General features: G+C 40.3%; 1 protein-coding gene across 2 annotated transcripts; it reads right to left on the reverse strand.

The window, feature by feature from the left end:
* Window positions 1-376: 376 nt before the first annotated feature.
* mmadhcb (metabolism of cobalamin associated Db) lies at window positions 377-17,208 on the reverse strand. 2 transcript variants are annotated; one of them, XM_040148698.1, is made up of 8 exons: window positions 17,110-17,208; window positions 16,640-16,769; window positions 15,653-15,797; window positions 15,135-15,352; window positions 12,847-12,955; window positions 12,449-12,579; window positions 4,249-4,335; window positions 377-620 (listed from the first exon to the last, which is right to left on the reverse strand). In XM_040148698.1, exons 2-8 carry the CDS (start codon window positions 16,646-16,648, stop codon window positions 426-428), a joined length of 894 nt encoding a protein of 297 aa, XP_040004632.1. In that variant the 5' UTR covers window positions 16,649-16,769; window positions 17,110-17,208; the 3' UTR covers window positions 377-425. The 2 variants fall into 2 exon arrangements, with proteins under 2 accessions (XP_040004632.1, XP_040004631.1); XM_040148697.1 differs by lacking the exon at window positions 17,110-17,208 and adding an exon at window positions 16,982-17,103.
* Between the last annotated feature and the right edge of the window lie 2,279 nt (window positions 17,209-19,487).

The following is a 19,487-nucleotide window of genomic DNA, read 5'->3' on the forward strand; positions in this document are numbered from 1 at the left end:
AATATACTGTATGTTTAGGTTCCCCCTACTCATATTAGTATTACATTTTCAGGGCATAGTCTCAGTGAAAATATAACCTAACCCTTCCATGAAAAAAATCTGATGACAGTTCAGCCAGAACAATCAGATAACTAGTTAGAAAGAGGGTGAGTGTTGCTGAGAGGGATTTGAATCTAAAAGGTAACAGTTAAAGATACATTTGTAGTTTAGTCAAGAAACACTAGGATTTCAGCCTGTGAGATTTGAATCTATAAATATAAATCTATATCAGTAATATTTATACATACATGCTACAAAGGTAAAAACACTGAGGAGTCAGTTAATTATGTTCTTAAAGAACTATGAAAAAATAAATACCATCATCAAACAGTCCAGACAGGTTTTTACACAGTTTTAATGGCAGCCAAATGTCCCTGAGCCTGTGTTCAGCTGCCCTGCAGCTTCTTCATTATAAAGCTGCTGGGTGGTGCGTCTGTAAATATTGTCCCCACAAAAACATTTGTCCCCCACACAGTGTGTCGGATCACTCTGCAGCAGCCCAGGTCCTCGATCTGGAAGCCCAGATGACGGTACTTGTCATCTGTCTCAAACAGTGTGTTGTTGGTGTAAGAGCCAAAGAACTGGAGAGGAACACACATATATACATTATAGCTATCTGATCACATCCATCTCCACAAAAACCGTGCTTTTTAAACACAAGTTAAATAATTCTCTTCAGGACATTTCAAACATCTGAATCAAGGTTATCAACACCTTTGAATATTGTCAATGTAACCAAATAAGGCTTGCATGTCTGTGCTGTGCTATGTCTGTGTTGTTTTATGATCAGCATTATCATATTCCTTGGGTGCTGCACACTGCACATTTTTTTCAATTGTCATTTTCCTAAAATGGTTTAAACTTCAAGTGTTTACTGCTTTCTTTAAGTGTATAATCCGATTACAGATGGGAAAAAATCTATTATAGCAGAAAATGAGTACACTGTCTTTTCTAAAGCATCAATTTAATAACTTGCATCAAAATTGATAAAAGAACTTCTCTTCCATTGCTGAGTGCAGCTCTGATTGCTAAACATGAGTAGATAATCAAAGGCACTCTCTTTGGTTTAGTCAAAGTGCCCAACAGTTCATCTACCCCCAGTTCACTGTTAAACTTCAATATGCACTTCAGCCTAAATGGCTATGGGGCAGGGCTAAGACAATGTGAACTTTAAAGAGGAACTTCATCCAGTCTAGTAAATATGGCTGCTCCTACTGTAGCAAAACTATGGTGAGCTGTAGTACCACCCCAGTGAATTGTATCACTGTAGCACAATTAGGGTGGACGGCAGCACTGTAGCACAACTCGGTGAGCCATGGAACCACTACAGTAAACTGTACAAAAACTACAATGTACTGTAGCACCACTATAGTGAACTGTAGCACCATGATGTAGTACCACTACGGTGAACTGTATCACCACTACGCTTAAATGTACTACTGTATCACCACTACATCGAACTGAATCACCACTATGGTGAAATGAAACTGTAGCACCACTATGTTTAACTGTAGCACAGTAGGACCACTACAATGAACTAAATCACCACTTCATTGAACTGCAGCACTGTATCACCACCAAGGTGAACTGTAGCGCTGTAGCACAGCTACGGTGAACTATATCAACACTTCAGTGAACTGTAGCACTGTAAGATCACCACAATGAACTGTGGTATCACTACTGAGAACTGTACCACTGTACCACCCCAACGGTTACCTGTAGCACTGTGTCACCACTACAGTGAACTGTTGCACAACTAACTGTAGCACTTTACCATGGAAAGACCATGACGGTGAACTAAATCACGACTTCAGTGAACTGTAGCACTATTCTGAAGTGTAGCACTGTAGCACCAATATCGTGAATTGTTGTATAACTACGGTGAACTGTAACACTTTTGCTAAATTACAGTTATGACGGTGAACTGCACCATTATGGTGAACTATAGCAGTGTAGAACCACTAGGGTGAAGTGTAGCACCGTTATGGTGAACTGTAGCATTGTAGAACCACAATGGTGAACTATAGCACCATTATGGTGAACTGTAGCACTGTAGAACCACAATGGTGAACTGTAGCACCACTACAGTGAACTGTAGCATTGTAAAACGACTATGGGGAACTGTGGAACTGTAGCCCCACCTACGGTAACACCGCTACGGTTAACTGTAACACTTTGTCACCACTACAGTTAACTGTAGCACTGTATCAGCAGTACATTGAAATGTATCACCACTAGGGTGAAAGGTATCACTGTAGCACCAAAAGACTACAACCAGAACTAAATCACCACTTCAGTAAATTGTAGCACTGTAGCACGACTATCGTGAATTGTTTCACAACTACAATGAACTGTAGCACTCTGGCACCACTACGGTGAGCTGTGCCTCCTCTATGGTGACCTGTGGCTCCACTATGGTGACCTGTGACTCCACTATGGTGACCTGTAGTACCACTATGCTGAACTGTAGTACTCTAGCACTGTTACAGTGAATTATAGCTAAACTACGGTGGACTGTAGTAATGTAGCACCACGACAGTGATCGGTAACACCACTGCAGTGAACTGTAGTAATGTAACAACAATATGATGAACAGTAGCAACACTGGTGAATCGTAGTACCACTACAGTGAACTCTAGCACTGTAGTGCAACAATGGTGAACTGTAGCACTTGTGGGGTGTTCCCATTATGCAGTGATCAATACCTATCAAAAAGAGAAAGGAGGACTGGTGAACCTGCGACACGGTCATGGTCATTGTCGCAGGTTCACAGGTTGCTCACTGATGGGCTACTGTCAGAACACACAGTGCATCACAACTTGCTCTGTATTGGGCTGCATAGCTGCAGACTGGTCAGAGCGCCCATGCTGACCCCTGTCCACCACCGAAAGCTCCTACAATGGGCAAGTGATTGTCGGAACTGGAGCAATGGAAAAAGGTGGCCGGGCCTGATGAATCACATTTTCTTTTGTATCATGTGGTAAGCCATGTGTGTGGTCATTGTTTAGCTGGGGAAGAGATGGCACCAGGATGCACTATTGGAAGAAGGCAGGCCAGCGGAGGCAGTGTGATGCTCTGGGCAATGTTCAGCTGCGAAACAACGGGTCCTGGAATTCATGTGGATGTTACTTTGACATTTACTTGCCACCCTGCAAAATTTGTTTAGGAATGGTTTGAGGAACATGATAACGAGTTCAAGGTGATGACTTGGCCAAATTCCCCAGATCTCAATCCGATCGAGCATCTGAATCCATGGAGGCCCCACCTAGCAACTTACAGGACTTCAACGATCTGATGCTAAAGTCTTGGTGCCTGATATGTGTCTTGTGTAGTCCATGCCTCAACAGTTGAAAGCTGTTTTGATGGCACAAGGGGGGACTTACATAATATTGGGCAGATGGTTTTAATGTTGTGGCTGATCGGTATAATTCCTCCAGTATCCTGATGTCTCAGCACAGTACAGATTGGAAACAGAGCTGAGCTGCTGTGGCATCTAATTGTGGCTGGGCTCAGTGTTTCTGCTGACTTGCCGCTCAGGTTCAGGACAGTTTTTACATGAAAACGACTGCTGATGTCTTTACTGCTGTAAATTTGTAACGGCTTACTGGGCTCCTCAAAACTCTTTTCCTTCTCATTACTGTTCCAAAACTTTGTTAATAAATTACAAATTATGATCCATGTTTTCCTCTTTTTTGTTTTTTTATTTTTGTCGCTGTTTATCTTGACTCTGGTTGTTACCATGGAAACGTGGCTCTTACTGTAGCTCTGTGTTAGCCTGGGGGTAGGATGGCCAACTTTTAAGGTTTAAAACAAGTCAGTCATTATTTTTGTGAAACTTGCATTAGACTAATCTGTCCAACACTTCAGAGCAGTCTAAAATCTATCTAAAAGTCTAATCTCAGTCTAAAAAAGGCAAAAATGGCCCCTGGAGCAAATATGCATCTCTTCACATCTTTTCTAGGACTCTGGAGGAATTCATGGCACCTCTACATTTAATATTAAAATGGATGTGGGGGACCTTTAGACCCCTCATCACCATACACTTTGTTGCAGAGTTGAGTTAGTGGAAACTACAACCAAGTCAGGGAGTGGATGTTTATGCAGGATGATGTGTGTAAAGTGATGAAAGCAGTGACAATAACAAATGTTATTGTGAATAGGGGTGTTTCAGTCTTTCAACATTGAGTGACACTGACAGTGGTATCTTACCGCCAGGCCTGAGGATGGGTCAATAAAGTCAGCCCAGAATCCTTCTCTCTGCAGAGCGTAGCAGATCTCCGTGGCTCCATCAACAAACTGCACAGTAGAGGAACAACGGTTATCAGTGTGTGATACATGTGCATAATAAGCTCAGTGATCATCATTCATCAACAGTGCTTCATTAATGCACTTCTGATGTGATTACAGGAACACAACTGGAAGCTCCATATCCATCACACCAGTGTTAATCTGTTTGTAATGAGCAGGAATACAAATCTACAACTCATTCAATACCAGACATTCAATGAGAAATTATTAATCAACAGACAATATACAGGATGGGACTGAAAAAAACAGACACTTGCTAACAATTTAATTCAATTTAATTTATATAGCACCAAATAACCCTAACCTCAACAGAGGTTATCTCAGAGCACTTTTCATATAGAGCAAGTCTAGACCAAGTGCCTGGTGACGGGAGCAAGGAAAAACTCCTTTTTAACAGGTAGATCGTCTGCTTCGACCCGCTGGGTTTGTGTGTGTGTGTGTGTGTGTGTGCGCGTGCGTGCGTGCTTGCGTGCATAGTACAATACAGGTACCACATAAAGTTGTATAATAATGAGACTAATAATAAAAATAATAATAATAAGGCTAATAATAATAATAATTTTAAAAAATGAAGCAGTGGGTGTTTAGCATGATCATGGGGGCAGTAGGTAGTTTGCAGTCACCAATCCAGACTCTGCAGCACCAGGGGCAGGAATACCTGCAGAAAGCGTCACGTGGAAAGAGGAGAGAGACGAGAAAGCACAAAACTATGGGAGAGAGAAGAGGCCAAGTTAGTAACGAGCATTGATGGGATATGAATGCATACAGATGAAGAGGGAGAGGAGGAGAGAGGAGCTTGGTGCATCATGGGAAGTCCCCTGGGAGTCTAGGCCTATAGCAGTGTAACTAGGGGATGCTTCAAGCCGAGACTGAGCCAGCCGTAACTATAAGCTTTATCAAAAAGGACGGTTTTAAGCCTACTCTTCAATATGGAGAGGGTCTCTGCCTCCTGGACCCAAAACAGAAGATGGTTCCACAGTAGAGGAGCCGGATAACTGAAGGCTCTGCCTCCCATTCTTCTTTTGGAGACTCTAGGAACCACAAGACGGCATACTGGTAGCGGAGTGTTCTAGTGGGGTAATACGGTACTATGAGCTCTTTAACATATGATGGTGCCTAACCACGGACTTTGAAGGTGAGGTGAAGAATTTTAAATTAATTATGGATTTTACAGGGAGCCAATGAAGAGAAGCTAACACAGGATAAATATGATCTCTTTTCCTAGTTCCTGTCAGTACTCACGCTGCAGCATTCTGGATCAGCTGGAGAGTATTTAGAGATTTGATGGGAAAGCCTGATTATAAGGAGTTGCAATAATCCAGCCTAGAAGTAAAGAAAGCATGAACTACTTTTTCTGCATCATTCTGAGACAGGATGTGCCTGATTTTTACAATGTTACGTAGGTGAAAAAGGCAGGTCTTGAAGTTTGTTTTATGTGGGGGTTAAAAGACATATCCTGATCAAAGAGAACTCCAAGATTCCTAACGGTGGTGCTGGAGGAGAGGGCAAATGCGTAAGTATATCCTTAGAAAATGTATTTCTGAAGTGTTGAGGGCCCAAGTACAATAACTTCAGTTCTGTCTGAGTTTAACAGCAGAAAGTTTCTGGTCATCCAAATCTTTATGTCCTTAAGTAATACTTGAAGTTTAGCTAACTGATTGGTTTTATCAGGCGTCATTGACAAATGCAACTGGGTATCATCTGCATAACAATGTAAGCTTATGGATTGTTTCCTAATAATATTATCTAAAAGAGGCATATATAAGGTGAATAGAACTGGTCCACTTACAAAAACTCTTTTTTGAGCCATACCCTAAACCCAAGAAGTCAGCAATTTTCAATTTACTGTGCAATTTTGGCCCAGTTTTTAACATTTACAGCTATTGTGCTTGAACAAACTCCTCCAATAGAATTGATCAGAAGGACTTCAAATTTCGTCAGTACAATCTAAAGACCATTGCGATGCTAAATTGAGAAGTTCTTGAGTTTTGGTTGACCAGCATGTCCCTGGCAGCATGGCAAATTTTCGATGTTTCGGCAAGAAATAGAAAGTTGTTGTAACTCAAATATACATTGTCGAATCTGCCCAAACTTTATGTTTGATAAGAGTCCCGGCCTGAAGACATCAATTTGCCAATATTCACTTATAGCACCACCTACTGGCCACAGGAAATAACACCTTTTCTACTTAGATGTACCCCTCCTAGTGGGTTGACCAGATCCATCTGAAATGAAGTCAGAAAAGCCTTAAGACCTTGATGATGCTTTATTGTGAAGATTATAATTTTTCTTTGAATGGCGTTTCACTGGTGGTGCAGCAAATTACAGTGTTTTGACATGAAATAAGAAACTATTGTAATAAGAGTCCCAGCCTGAAGACATCCACAGGCCAATACTGAATCATAGTAATAGCGCCACCTACTGGTAACAGGAAGTATACCTTGTGTGAGAATCATCATTTTACTTACATAAAAAGTTTCATGATCTTTTATACACTTGATATACAACAAAATAACGCATGTTTGGTGCATGTTGGCTAGCGCCATATTCTGGTATTAATACAAAGTGTGCAATTCGTCATATCCGCCACCACACACTCCATGCAGGAAATAACATGTTACTTGTTCGTGCAGTCTCCAATGGTTGCTAAAGTGCACAGCTGCATCAACCAGCATTCTGCCAGCAACCCCGACATTCACGACAGTGCGAAGTCCCCATCAACGTTGCTTGCAGCTTTAATACTCATTATTTTTGTTTTTTACATTATCATCATCAAAATACTCTCTGGACCTTCCTCCTGAAAGGTCAGGGCATAAGAAAGTAAGGAGGATAATAAATAAATAGATACCTTACCCACCTCACACCCAAGCTACCTCCTCTCTCTCTTCCTTGAGGCCTGGATGGGGATCATTTCAGCCAGCACCCCAGTGAACCAATGCATATTAGAATATGAAGCCAGGAGCAAACCTGATCTTTTTAAGGAAAACTTTCCAATAGCAAATCACTCATGTAAGATAATTAGATAATAATGTAACATTTAATCACGATGCTGTGTTTCTGTGTTTGGTGTGTTTTGTTTTTCCTCAGTGGCTGTCAATATCTCTTAGCCTCCGTCTCTCCTCCCACTTCCCCCTCCTTCCGTTTGCTCAGCAGGAATTCAGACCAAAAACAGCCCTACATGAAATCAGTGCAGATTGCTATGTTGGTGAGGGCGTGTTGTTTCGGGTACCAATGAGACAATGAAATATGATCCATGAAGTAGGAGTAACTGTAACGACAATTTGGGGTTCAGTATCTTGCCCAAGGACACTTCAACATGCGGACTGGAGGAGTCAGGGCCAGGGATCGACCACAGACCTTCTGCTTAGTGGACGACCTGCTCTACCTCCTGAGACACAGCCGCCCACAAAATATAAATATTAGGATTATTTTCAATACTTGGATGAAAATCCTTTGCAATGACTGCCTAAAGGCTGGTTTCATCTGTCCAAAGAATCTTGTCACAGAACTGGGCAGGCGTTTTTAGATGTTTTCTGGCAAAGTCTAATCGGGCCTTTTTATTCTTGAGGATTACCACTGGCTTGCATCTTGTGGTAAACCCTCTGTATTTACATTCATGAATGCGTCTCTTAATTGTAGACTGTGACAACGATACCCCCGCCTCCTTGAAAGTGTTTGTGACCTGGCTAGTTGTTCGAAGCTTTTCGAAGTTTTTCTTCACCAAGGAAAGAATTCTGCGATCATCCACTTTAGTTGCCCTCCGTGGTCTTCCAGGCCTTCTGGTGTTGCTGAGCTCGCCAGTACATTCCTTCTATTTAAGAATGTACCAAACTGTTGATTTGCCTACTCCTAAAGCTTCTGCTATCTGTCTGATAGGTTTGTTTTGTTTTTTTCAACCTATAAATGGCTTCCTAAATTTGCATCAACACCTCTCTGGACCGCATATTGCTTGTTCCCACGAACAGCTACCAAATGCATATTCAACACTTGGAATCAACTCCAGACCTTTTATCTGCTTAATTTGTCATGATATAACGAGTGAACAAGCCACACCTGACTATAGAACCGATGGTCAGTCAAATGTCCAATTACTTTTGAGCCTCTGAAAATGAGAGACTATGCAGAAAAAATATAAATATAATTCCTTAACTGTTAATGTAATATATTTTTTAAACCCCTTGAATTACAGCTGAAAATCTACACTTCAACCACATCTTGATACCTTCGTTTCAAATCTATTGTGGTGTTGTACAGAGGCAAAATTATGAAAATTGCACCATTGTCCAAATACTTATGTACATAACTATATTTATTTATTTATCAGATGACTCATGTAGCCTAATAAGTAGATAATAATGTGACATTTCATCTCAAGTTGTCTACCTAATACAACTGTATAGACTGCAGCTGAAAACTTTGTCAGTTGTGTTATACACACACACCAAGTCATATTATGAGAGAAATAGCTTAATGTTTTGATGCATGATATAATAATAAACTTTACTAAGCTGTGGTCTGTTAGTGTCAGGAGCTTCAGCTGTTCACAAATGTTACCCGAGCAGTGGAAAAAGAATAAAAAAATAGTCCATGGATGTTTCCCTAAAAAATGGTCAAATGTTGCAAAACTGAGATCAGTGTGAATAAAAATCATATTCATTGTTTTACAGTTGTTCCTTGTGTAATACTTGTCTATGGGAAAAATACTTTTTAAATGATCCTGTAATAGTGGCTGCGGCTACCATGCAAAAATCACCTCACAGCCCAGAGCTGCTCATTATGGCCTGCCTCTGAATCTTTCACCATTGCTCCATACACTGTTGTACAATTGTGGACAGAGTTGTGGGTGGATGTGGCTATCTGATAACAGAGAGCCACAGCAGATCTAGGATCAGCAGACCACCAGACTCTTTGAGGTTTAAGAAGGAAAGAATGTGTTTTTAATAAAATATGGATAAAAACAATAAATATATAAAAGAAGGGAAATTCGACAACAACTTTTTCAAGCACATTATTCTTTCTGTTTGATAGGAAAGGTGATTGGAGGTTATTATCATCTTTCATCATTGTTCTGATTCATTATTATGTGAACCATTGATTGGCTGGTAATAATTATCCATTGGTGTTACTCAGTTTCTATTACATTCAGAAACTGGTATCAACTCCTTAACATACAGGCTGGGCTATATGGCCAATAAGTTTTTATAATGATCGATATTGATAATTATCACAATATACATTTAATACTAATGATGAGGAAGGAAACACATTTGCTGGTTTGCTGGATCTCAAGGACACACACAATGAGCTATGGTGAGTAACACTGAACATAAACATTTTTTTACATGAGAGCTCTACAGGGGAGCATTTAATTTGTAGTTCAAGGGGTATATTCTGTTTAGGATTGAATCCTATATTAATCATATGGTTTATTATGGTTCTAAAAAAATCATTCATTTTCGAGTCAATAATTGACAGTCTCCACAGCCAAGAGGGTTCAAGATTTATCCTTAAATGTTAAAGGTAAAACATTCTTTTCAACATTTTCACCAATATTAGATTGTTATTTTTGTTGGTACAATTTTACAGAGAAAAAAAAAAGGAGCACCATACGAACACTTGGGTCCCCTAGAGATTTTTGCTCTCAGATAACTTTTACCAAGGTCTCAGACCTTAATCAACTTGTTCTCATTCATCATTAGGAAAGGCCAAGTGATGCAAATTTCAATCATAAATACCCTGACTCCTCAAATTGTCCCAACAACCAGCAGCCATGGGCTCCTCTAAGCAGCTGCCCAGCACTCTGAAAATTAAAATAACGATGCCCACAAAGCAGGAAAAGGCTATAAGAAGATTGCAAAGTGTTTTCAGGTAGCCATTTCCTCTGTTTGTAATGTAATTCAGAAATGGCAGTTAACCAGAATGGGGGAGGTCAAGTTGAGGTCTGGAAGAGCAGGAAAAGTTTCAGGGAGAACTGCTCATAGGATTGCTAGAGAGGTAAATTAAAAACCCCCGTTTGACTGCAAAAGACCTTCAGGAAGATTTAGTAATCTCTGGAGTGGTGGTGCACTGTTGTGCAGCGACACCTGCACCAATATGACCTTAATGGAAGAGTCATCAGAAGAAAACCTTTCCTGCATCCCCACCACAAAATTCAGTGTCAGAGGTTTGCAAAGGAAAATCTAAACAAGCCTGAAGCATTTTGGAAAAAAATTCCAGTGGACTGGTGAAGTTAAAATAGAGCTTTTTGGCCGCAATGAGCCGAGGTATGTTTGGAGAACAAAGGTGCAGAATTTCATGAAAAGAACAGCTCTCCAACTGTTAAGCAAGGGGGTGGATGGATCATGGTTTGGGCTTGTGTTGCAGCCAGTGGCACAGCGAACATTTCCCTGGTAGAGGGAAGAATGAATTCAATTAAATACCAGCAAGTTCTGGGAGCAAACATCACACCGTCTGTAAAAAAGGCGCAAGCTGAAGATTTTGCCATGGCCCTCATAGTCCTAAAACACATTGAAAATCTGTGGATAGACCTCAAAAGAACAGTGCATGCAAGACGGACCAAGAATCTCAGAGAACTAGAAGACTTTTGCAAGGAAGAATGGGCTAAAATCCCTAAAACAAGAAACTGAAACCCTCTTTGCTGCTACAAAAAGCGTTTACAAGCTGTGATACTTGCCAAAAGGGGGTGTTGCTAATAGGGCTGGTAAAGGACCTTATAATAGTCTGGTCAACTGGTCAATTGGTCTGTCAACATGCTCTTGACTGACCAAGTTCTCATTGGTTGGACAATTGCTGGCTTTATTTTCCATAAGGAAAAAAGTACTACATCAATAGCCTTGCAGGATTAATCCATTATTTACTCGGGTGGAGGGAGGGACAGACTACCTGTGAAAACGAATTTGCTCAACCTGATGGAGATTGACATGTCTAACTTTTTTAAGGTTTAAGAAAGAAACTAATTGACACCATGTTTGCATATCATAGCTCAATAACCAACATGGCAGATCATCTAAGACGCTAGGCTAACTTGTTTGCATTAGGATGCTCCGTCAACTTGCATGTTTAACACTTGAGGCTTTGATTGTATATTCTAAATGGTTCTTTTGCTGGATCACCAGTTGATATAATTCTATTTTCAGAAATCATATCATTATGGGCAGGTGCACGATGGTCAGCTCTGATTCTGTTGTTATCATTTCAATATAAAATAATAAGTTTAAAATGATTTAATATGCTAAATTCTTGCTTTTTATGTTTATTTATAATTCATTTAGGCTACCAGGTAGCATGCACTCAGTGCACTGTTGCTGATTTAGTTAATCTAGAGATAACGTGCAATTTTTTTCCCCCACAACGAGCTGACTGGTTGAAGAGTAGGTACAATTTTAGTTCACCAAGATTTTCTTTGGTGAACTACAGCCTTAGTTACAAAGTATTGACCATTCAGGGTGCCTAAACTTTTGTTTTGGGCCCTTTTCCTTTTTTATGATGGAAAAAAAGAGATGGAAATAAAAAAAAGTAATCTTGCTCAAAATATTAAAGAAATGTTTCATCTTTAACTTTATGCCTTAGAGATCAGTTAATCATTTACTCACTGAACTATTCACAGTAACAGAAATTTTGACCAGGGGTGCCAATACTTTTTCATCCCACTGTACGCAGAGTCAACCACCGTCATTAGTTTTTGAAACCCGGTTTTTCCACTATTGCAACTGGCATCATGTCTTTCGCTATAAAATATTAAATTATCCCCCCACCCCACCCAACACCAACCTTTTGTTGTCATATTGTATACCATACACAGTTCTATTCACAGTCTCAAATATAACAACACACAGTACTGCTTCCCTCACCCATGCGCGCACACGCAGAAACGCATCACAAAACACACAACATACATAACATTCTGATGTTTTTCATGTTTTAGGTCTACATTCATTTTGTCAGTCCTCTTCACCAGTAAAAATAAAAGAAAGAAATGTGAGAAACCTGCTGTGTATCTGTGCATTAAAAAAAAAAAAAAAAAAAAAAACGGTATGAATTGTCAGAAAAGAGAAACTACTGTTCTGCAGCAGCATCATTAGTTCTCACACCAGCAGCTGACCTTGCCAAGCATCTTCTCTCTCTCTTGTTCCACCTCAGCACACCATGACGTCATATCGTTCTGGGTCTTTTGGGTCACTGTAACCACCATCATACCAGAGGATGGAGCCTCAGGAAACATGGACTGGAAATCTGTTCATCACATTATCAGCAGAAACACACATCAGACAGAAACACTGCTTCTAATCAGCTAGAATAGGTACACCCAGTTACTGTTAGAATTAAAAACATTTGAAGGATTAAACAGAGATAGTGACAATTTGACAAAACTGATGATGCAGGACCACATGTAAAAATAGCTTTTGCCTTGTTCTCACTAACTAGTACAAATAAAGAGAATAAAGAGAAAGACGCCGGAAGTTATGAATGATGGTGAGGAGTGCAGTATCAGTGCCGTACCTTTCTGTAGTAGCTCCGGGCAGGACTGTATGGCACACTCCACACTGGAGTTTTCAAAGTACTGTTCATCTCTACTGACACTCTGAGATGAGGCTGGGTCATCTTTCTCCTTACAAGCACACACAAAACAGAAAGACAGCTGTTAAAGAAAAGCGAGTTCTCCCACTGTTAGTGTGCAAGGGATTTAGCCCTCCAGTCAGGAGAGACTGCTGTAGTATTCATGTCTGTCACGTATTAGAGATTTAGTTACCCTTCAGGTTGACAGTACACTTTAGACAAAATGGAATATGTTGCTCTCAAGTATCCTTTGAGTTGACTAGACAGCATGTATGAGCATAAGAGGAACTCAGTCTGAGATTTTAGTCTGCATGTACTGTATACATTTACTTTGGCTATAAGTTAATTCCAAACAGTTTGGATCGAAGCTGGCTGTTTGGCTGTAGGAGTCTATGTGCATCAATTAGTATGCAAGCTTTTATATTGTGTTCTTTCATTGTAAATGTAGAACAAGTGATTGCTCCATGTTTGACATTATAGCTGATATGCTAATGTGTGTAGTTTGAACTGATGAAGTTTACATGGCAACACGAGGCTTTGGTGACTAAAAGCACACTGCTCAACACAGTAGGAACCTTTCAAAGCAGAGGTATTGTAATGAACTACTGTAACTTTAATATGCCAAAAATCATATGAGCATCACAAACAATACCTTATTGCATCACACGTGTGTCATGTTGTGACATGTTGAGATGGTTTAGAAATACGGCAGATGCTTGTTAATCTGGTACAGTATTTAGAATCAGAACCATAGACTGACTACAAGTGGTCGGTTTTATAATATGACACTTATTGAGCAAAATATCAGTAATGACAGCAGTGAGATCAGTTACAGTTTATTCTGACTAATTTTTTCATCATGAGGCATTCACCACCAATGTCACCACTGTGACAGTATCACATTTTCAGCAAAGTGGTTTAGTGCTCCGGAAAGAGTCACCTTCATTACTGGTGATTATCTACAATTTAGTGACTTGACTTGAGACTTTAGATGACATCGTATTTGGCCATTAACTATGTTTCAACCTGAATGTTGATCTCTTAGTCAGAGAATCAGATTACTGTCATGTAAAAAACTTGAAATTATATAAGGTAACACCTTCCCTCAGGTGAGTGGTAGCCATAGATTGAATGTGCACTAATTCCTGTTAGATGCTGTGCTGCCACCCTGTGCACAATGTAATAGGACCATGTAATGTAATGTAATTAATTAACTAACGAATTAACTAATTAACTAATTAGTGTAACTGTGTGTTATGTTAGAATTGCATGATTATGATATTCTGAGCAGAAAAGAAGCACATTTGTTCATCCCGCTCCTTGCACCTGCGCTACTATGTGATACCACTGGCCTTATGTGTGCTTACTTCTAACGAGTTCTACTAGATTTGTTTTGGCAAATTAAACAAACATCGGCAGGAGTTTGTATTTGTATGCAAAGTTATGTCCAACAATGTAATGTCAGCCTTATTATGGAAGCAGGACTCAACACACTTCGAGCACCATTTACTGACACTGCCAGAGAGATCTTCATTTAACTATGTCCAACTATGTTTCATATTAAGGTGATAGTAAGAAGTGATGTTGTACTGTGATGCGTATTTAAGAACTGCTGATGTATGTAGTGTGTGCAAAAACTAGAAACTTGTTTCACCCCATTTTTTTTGGCCACTTTTTCTATATACCTGGTAGAGTGGTAGTTTTGGATTGGACTATACAGGTGGACCTGATAAAATGGCCATTGAGGGAGTTGGTAAACTATTGCTTTTGATTTAACAAACAATGATCTAATTGAATTGTTTTATTTTATATATATATATATATATATATATAATTAAATAAGTACTACTGCACAGAGAGGCGTCTCTATGTGAGTCTTTCACCATTATGTTCTGACATGGGACACCTCACACAGAGTCACTATGCTTATCACTACCCAATGTTCATTCCTTTCATTTGTAGTTAACTCTTCGTTAAATTAGTTTCACCAGGGTGTTACATGTAACAGCTAAGACAGTATGAAGTTCTGATGCTATGGGTACCTTTGGCACTGATTTTAGAACAGTGGTTAAACTGTGAACTGGATCAATGTTTGTGGTGCCCTGGTATAATTATTAACAGATCTGCTAAACAATCAGAAATGAGTAAAACATCCAAGTGGATTCCTCTTTAATCTGAAGCAGTTTTCCTGCCCTCAGAAAAAGTACTCAAGTTAACATCATTAAACTTACAAAGAATTCTCCGATGAACTGGGCCAGTATGAACTGATGTCTCTCATTACTGGATGGGGCTGACAGCACATCAGGGACCAACTTGTATGCCAGACTCTTCTTCTGCTCTGCTAGTCCTTCTAGGTGGCAGTCAAATCCCACATTACCAGGCAGCTGAAAGCGCTGGTCCTGGGGCCCAAAAGGCCCCATGCTCTCATCAGGCCACACTGTCTGCAGTCCTTAAACAGGGAGGAACATCAGGAAAAGTACATGATGCATGAGAATTCAGGTTCCAAACAAAATCCTTTGCGTGAAACCTCTCTACACCACATCCAATGGATCATAGAAAGACTGCACTGCTATTAAACCTTTTGATACATGTCTCCAACCTCTGTGTTCCTGCTCAAAACTGTCCAGCCTTATGTCTATACAGCATAACAAGACACACACTGACCTTTAGCAGGCTTCTCATTTTATATCTTATAATCCCCTCCAACTAATTAATGTTAACATGTAAAATAAAAATATACATGACATACCTATGTCAGACGGAGTGATGGCTACGTGGGGCTCCTCCGAGCCCGAGGATCCAGCAGCAGAGAAAGAACTGGCTCCAGCAACACGATGCACCAACAAATGAAGTCCTGGGAGGTAAGTGACCAGCCTGGCTCTGCGGCACAGCACCTGAACACAAAGACAACACACACAAACACATCAATGGTAGCCTCTCTCACCCACACAAGTCCCAATTACACAGTGTTTACCATGAGTGTACAGTGCATTCCCAATGGACAAAAAAACAACTTAGTGAAATAGATTTAAAACACTTTTGTGTTCAAAAGTCTAAATGGTGAAATGTACCAAGTTGTTATAATGTCCACAAACTAATTAAATTCAGTTAAAATTAATTTGTCAATCAATATATTTTATGGTAAAGGAACACACTCTCTCATCACCAAGGCATTTCCATCCACAGAACTGCTGCCCACTGGATGTTTCTTGTTTTTTGTACCACTCTGAGTAAACTCAAGATACTGCTTTGCTTGAAAACCACCACCACGTGATTGGCTGACTGATTAATTGCATGAATAAGCATGTGTACAGGTGTTCCTAATGATCAGTGAGTGTACATTCAATGGTAATTTTATTAGGTAAACTGGACAATCTATTGCAATTCAATACAACAGCTCTGCTAAAAAGTCTATTTATACATGAGGGAATCAGAATATTAGGAACACCCCTGAATGTAATGCAGTCTAGTACAACACCATCTCTGATAATGAGAGCTCAGTGATAGAACACAGGAGTGTATAACCAACAGACACTGAATATTACAGGGGTCTCACCGTCGACTTTATGGCAGAGCTGTTGGATTGGACAATACAACTGTACCCAATAAAGTGGACTGAGTGGACAGAGTTGGCATTGCACTACTTGTAGTAATCTTACGCACTCCTGTTTTCCTCACCCAAACACAGTTATGTTATACCATCTGTCTCTTACACAGCTGCACACACTTGACTCACACTGGCCATCCTGGTGTTTTTCTGTCTGCCTGCAGGCTCCAGTTATGTCTCTGTAGAAGTTGACGATGAAGCAGTCAGGAGCTGTCTCCAAGCGCATTTACGCTGACACAGCTAATGTCAGAGCCTCAACCTGGAGACAGACAGGCAGTCAGGCAGACAGTCGGAGCAAGAAAACGCATGGAAGTTATGTAAGATCCACGGGGACCTTGATAACTCCAGGCTCTAACGCTCATTACAACTCTGAATAAGTACCGTATCGTTGGCGTAACGTACCGTACTGTTAGGACGCAGTTATCGTAACGTTAGCGATAACTGCAGGCTAACAGAGGAGTAGGAACCTACCTGATGTCAGGAGGTTCACACTGACTAACTAAGACACACAACGTTCGTGATCCTTTTATTCGTCATACAGGTGGTTACACAGGTCCAGCTCATTCACAACTACCGTTAGCATAACAGCAGAAACTCACCTTGAGCCCGCGCATGCGCTGTTATGATGGAGGCTCGTCTCGTTCCTGGAGGGATGGCAGGTGGCAAACAGCTCAGCGCGCATTGCCGCCCCCGCTGGCCCGGAGGTTGGAGGCTCCCTTTGTTTGCTCCGATCTCTAATGTTAGCCGCTGTCACGGAGCAGGGGCAGACTGTCCAGACGCTAAGCAGTTAAGGTATAGCTTTAAGATCAGACTTATTCTGGAGCTGGTCTGCAGGTTCACATGCAGCAGCATGGAGCACATTACCCCAGTGTTGACCTCTCTCCAAACTAAGGGAGACTGTGTAGCTGCTGTCTTTGCACCAAAACTTTGGAGAACTTGCCACTGTCACTAAGTGCTTGCTCATGGGGGAATGTTTGTTCTCTGTAAATATAACTATAAAGAGTATGGTCTAGACCTGCGCTACATGAAAAGTGCTCTGAGATTACCTCTGTTATGATTTAGCGCTATATAAATAAAATTGAATTGAATATTAGATCATCCACCTCAACAGGCACTTGTCAAGACCTGCTTACATTCCCTTGCTTTTCAGTTTTGTTTGTATGTTTTTGTTTTAATTTCTCTGTGTGTGTGTGTGTGTGTGTGTTGGTGTGTGTGTGTGCGTGTGTGTGTGTGTGTGTTAAATCTTTACTTACTGACCTGCAGGATAAAATGAAAGCTGTGATAGACTCTAGCTATGTGGTATCATGGCAGATAATGCTATGCAACGGCAACAGTACTGCATTTAGTCTGATAATTATCATTATTTGTCTTATTATTAGCCCTATTAGTTTTATTATTAGTCTTTATGTCTTTATGTCTTTTAGTCTTTAGGGCCACTTCAGTATGATGAAAGCCTCAATGCAACGACCGAAGACCCATCCCCAATCCTAACTAATACTGAAGTGGGTCTAATTTCATCTAAACTTGACTGTAAATAAATACAAACATCCAGGAAACTTACTGTAAGGACAGCTGAATCCCTTTCTATTTCTACAATGCAATCCTCTACACAGCCAGTAGATGGCAACACATCACAATTTCCCCGCCTGGACTGAATGAGACAATGGCTACATTGTTTATAAACAAAATCCTATATATGCTGAGGGTTTAAAGTTCACATGTGTACACATGTATGTGGTGGGGATCATGTTTCTACAGGGGGGAGAAAAGCAAATGTTGTATATGTACAAATCAGGCTTGATGATTAGAACTATTTCAATACATATCCGAATACAGTATAATATTTTTCTAGAACCAGCCATGAAGCCTGTTTCACAGCTGGTTCTAGAAATATCATTACAAAGGTTGATACAAACATACAGGCTAAAATCATTTATTCGTCACCGTCTTACTTGCAGTGAATTTTAATGTAATTATATTTCTAATGAAACAGTATGTGGGGGCTTCCCAGGCTGGATTTGAGATTTCACTCCTGCGTATGTGATCAGAGGGGACCGTGGGTGAACCTTGGTGTTTGTGGTCACAATAGGGGAATGTGGGCCCACCAGAGGGGCACTTGTAACATTGATGTTCCCCTCTGGTGTGACATTAATTAAAATCTTACCATGACAATGTACCATTGTACCAAAGTAGCACAATAGATCCTGGTTAAATTATAGGTCGTTAACTATGGATTCAATAAAGTATGTAGGGTTAAGGTTTGGGTTAGGGTTATGTATGTAGTTTTGTGTTTCTAAACCAGTGGTTCTCAAACTGGCAGGGCATAGAGCCACTGGAGGGTGGGCATGGGTGACCAGGAGAAAAATATGGAGTGAAATTAAGTTGAATGAATATGATTTACGTAGGGAAAGTAAACAAATAACAGTTTGCTGATGCTATCGTGCTGACCTTTATTTCACTACAGTTCAAATTGGATCCTTTTTTTATTAGTTGCTTCCCCTATCATTGTTAATTATTGATAAAAAATTGTGGGTGACAGGCATGAACTTTGTTTGGCCTCTGAATGGGGGCATGCCAGAAAAAGTTTGAGAACCATTGTTATAAGAAAATACACTGGCATATTGTCTTTCTAAACAGGTTTGATGTTACTTCACACACAACCTTGTGATTAGTGTTCATACTCTGCTCAAAGGTAGGCAGTACGTGGGTGTGCTGCAGTTTTTTCTGTGTTCACAGCAAAATCTAATAAGACTGACATCTGATCACAAGGCTCAAGGCCTTCACTGGACTTTATTATTTGACAGGGACAGACTGAATGAGGACATGTCACCTGTTTTGTTTGTTTGTTTGCTTGGTTTTTTTTTTACCTCTGTAAACTTTCTGCTCCAGTTAGTAGTGGCCAGGACACAGTGAGCTACTATAGCATCAACCAGAGATATATATACTCAGATTTTCCTGTTAGCCTCAACACCAGAGT

The sequence above is a fragment of the Xiphias gladius genome, chromosome 16, assembly GCF_016859285.1.
Source record: "Xiphias gladius isolate SHS-SW01 ecotype Sanya breed wild chromosome 16, ASM1685928v1, whole genome shotgun sequence".
Taxonomy (NCBI): Eukaryota; Metazoa; Chordata; class Actinopteri; order Istiophoriformes; family Xiphiidae; genus Xiphias; species Xiphias gladius.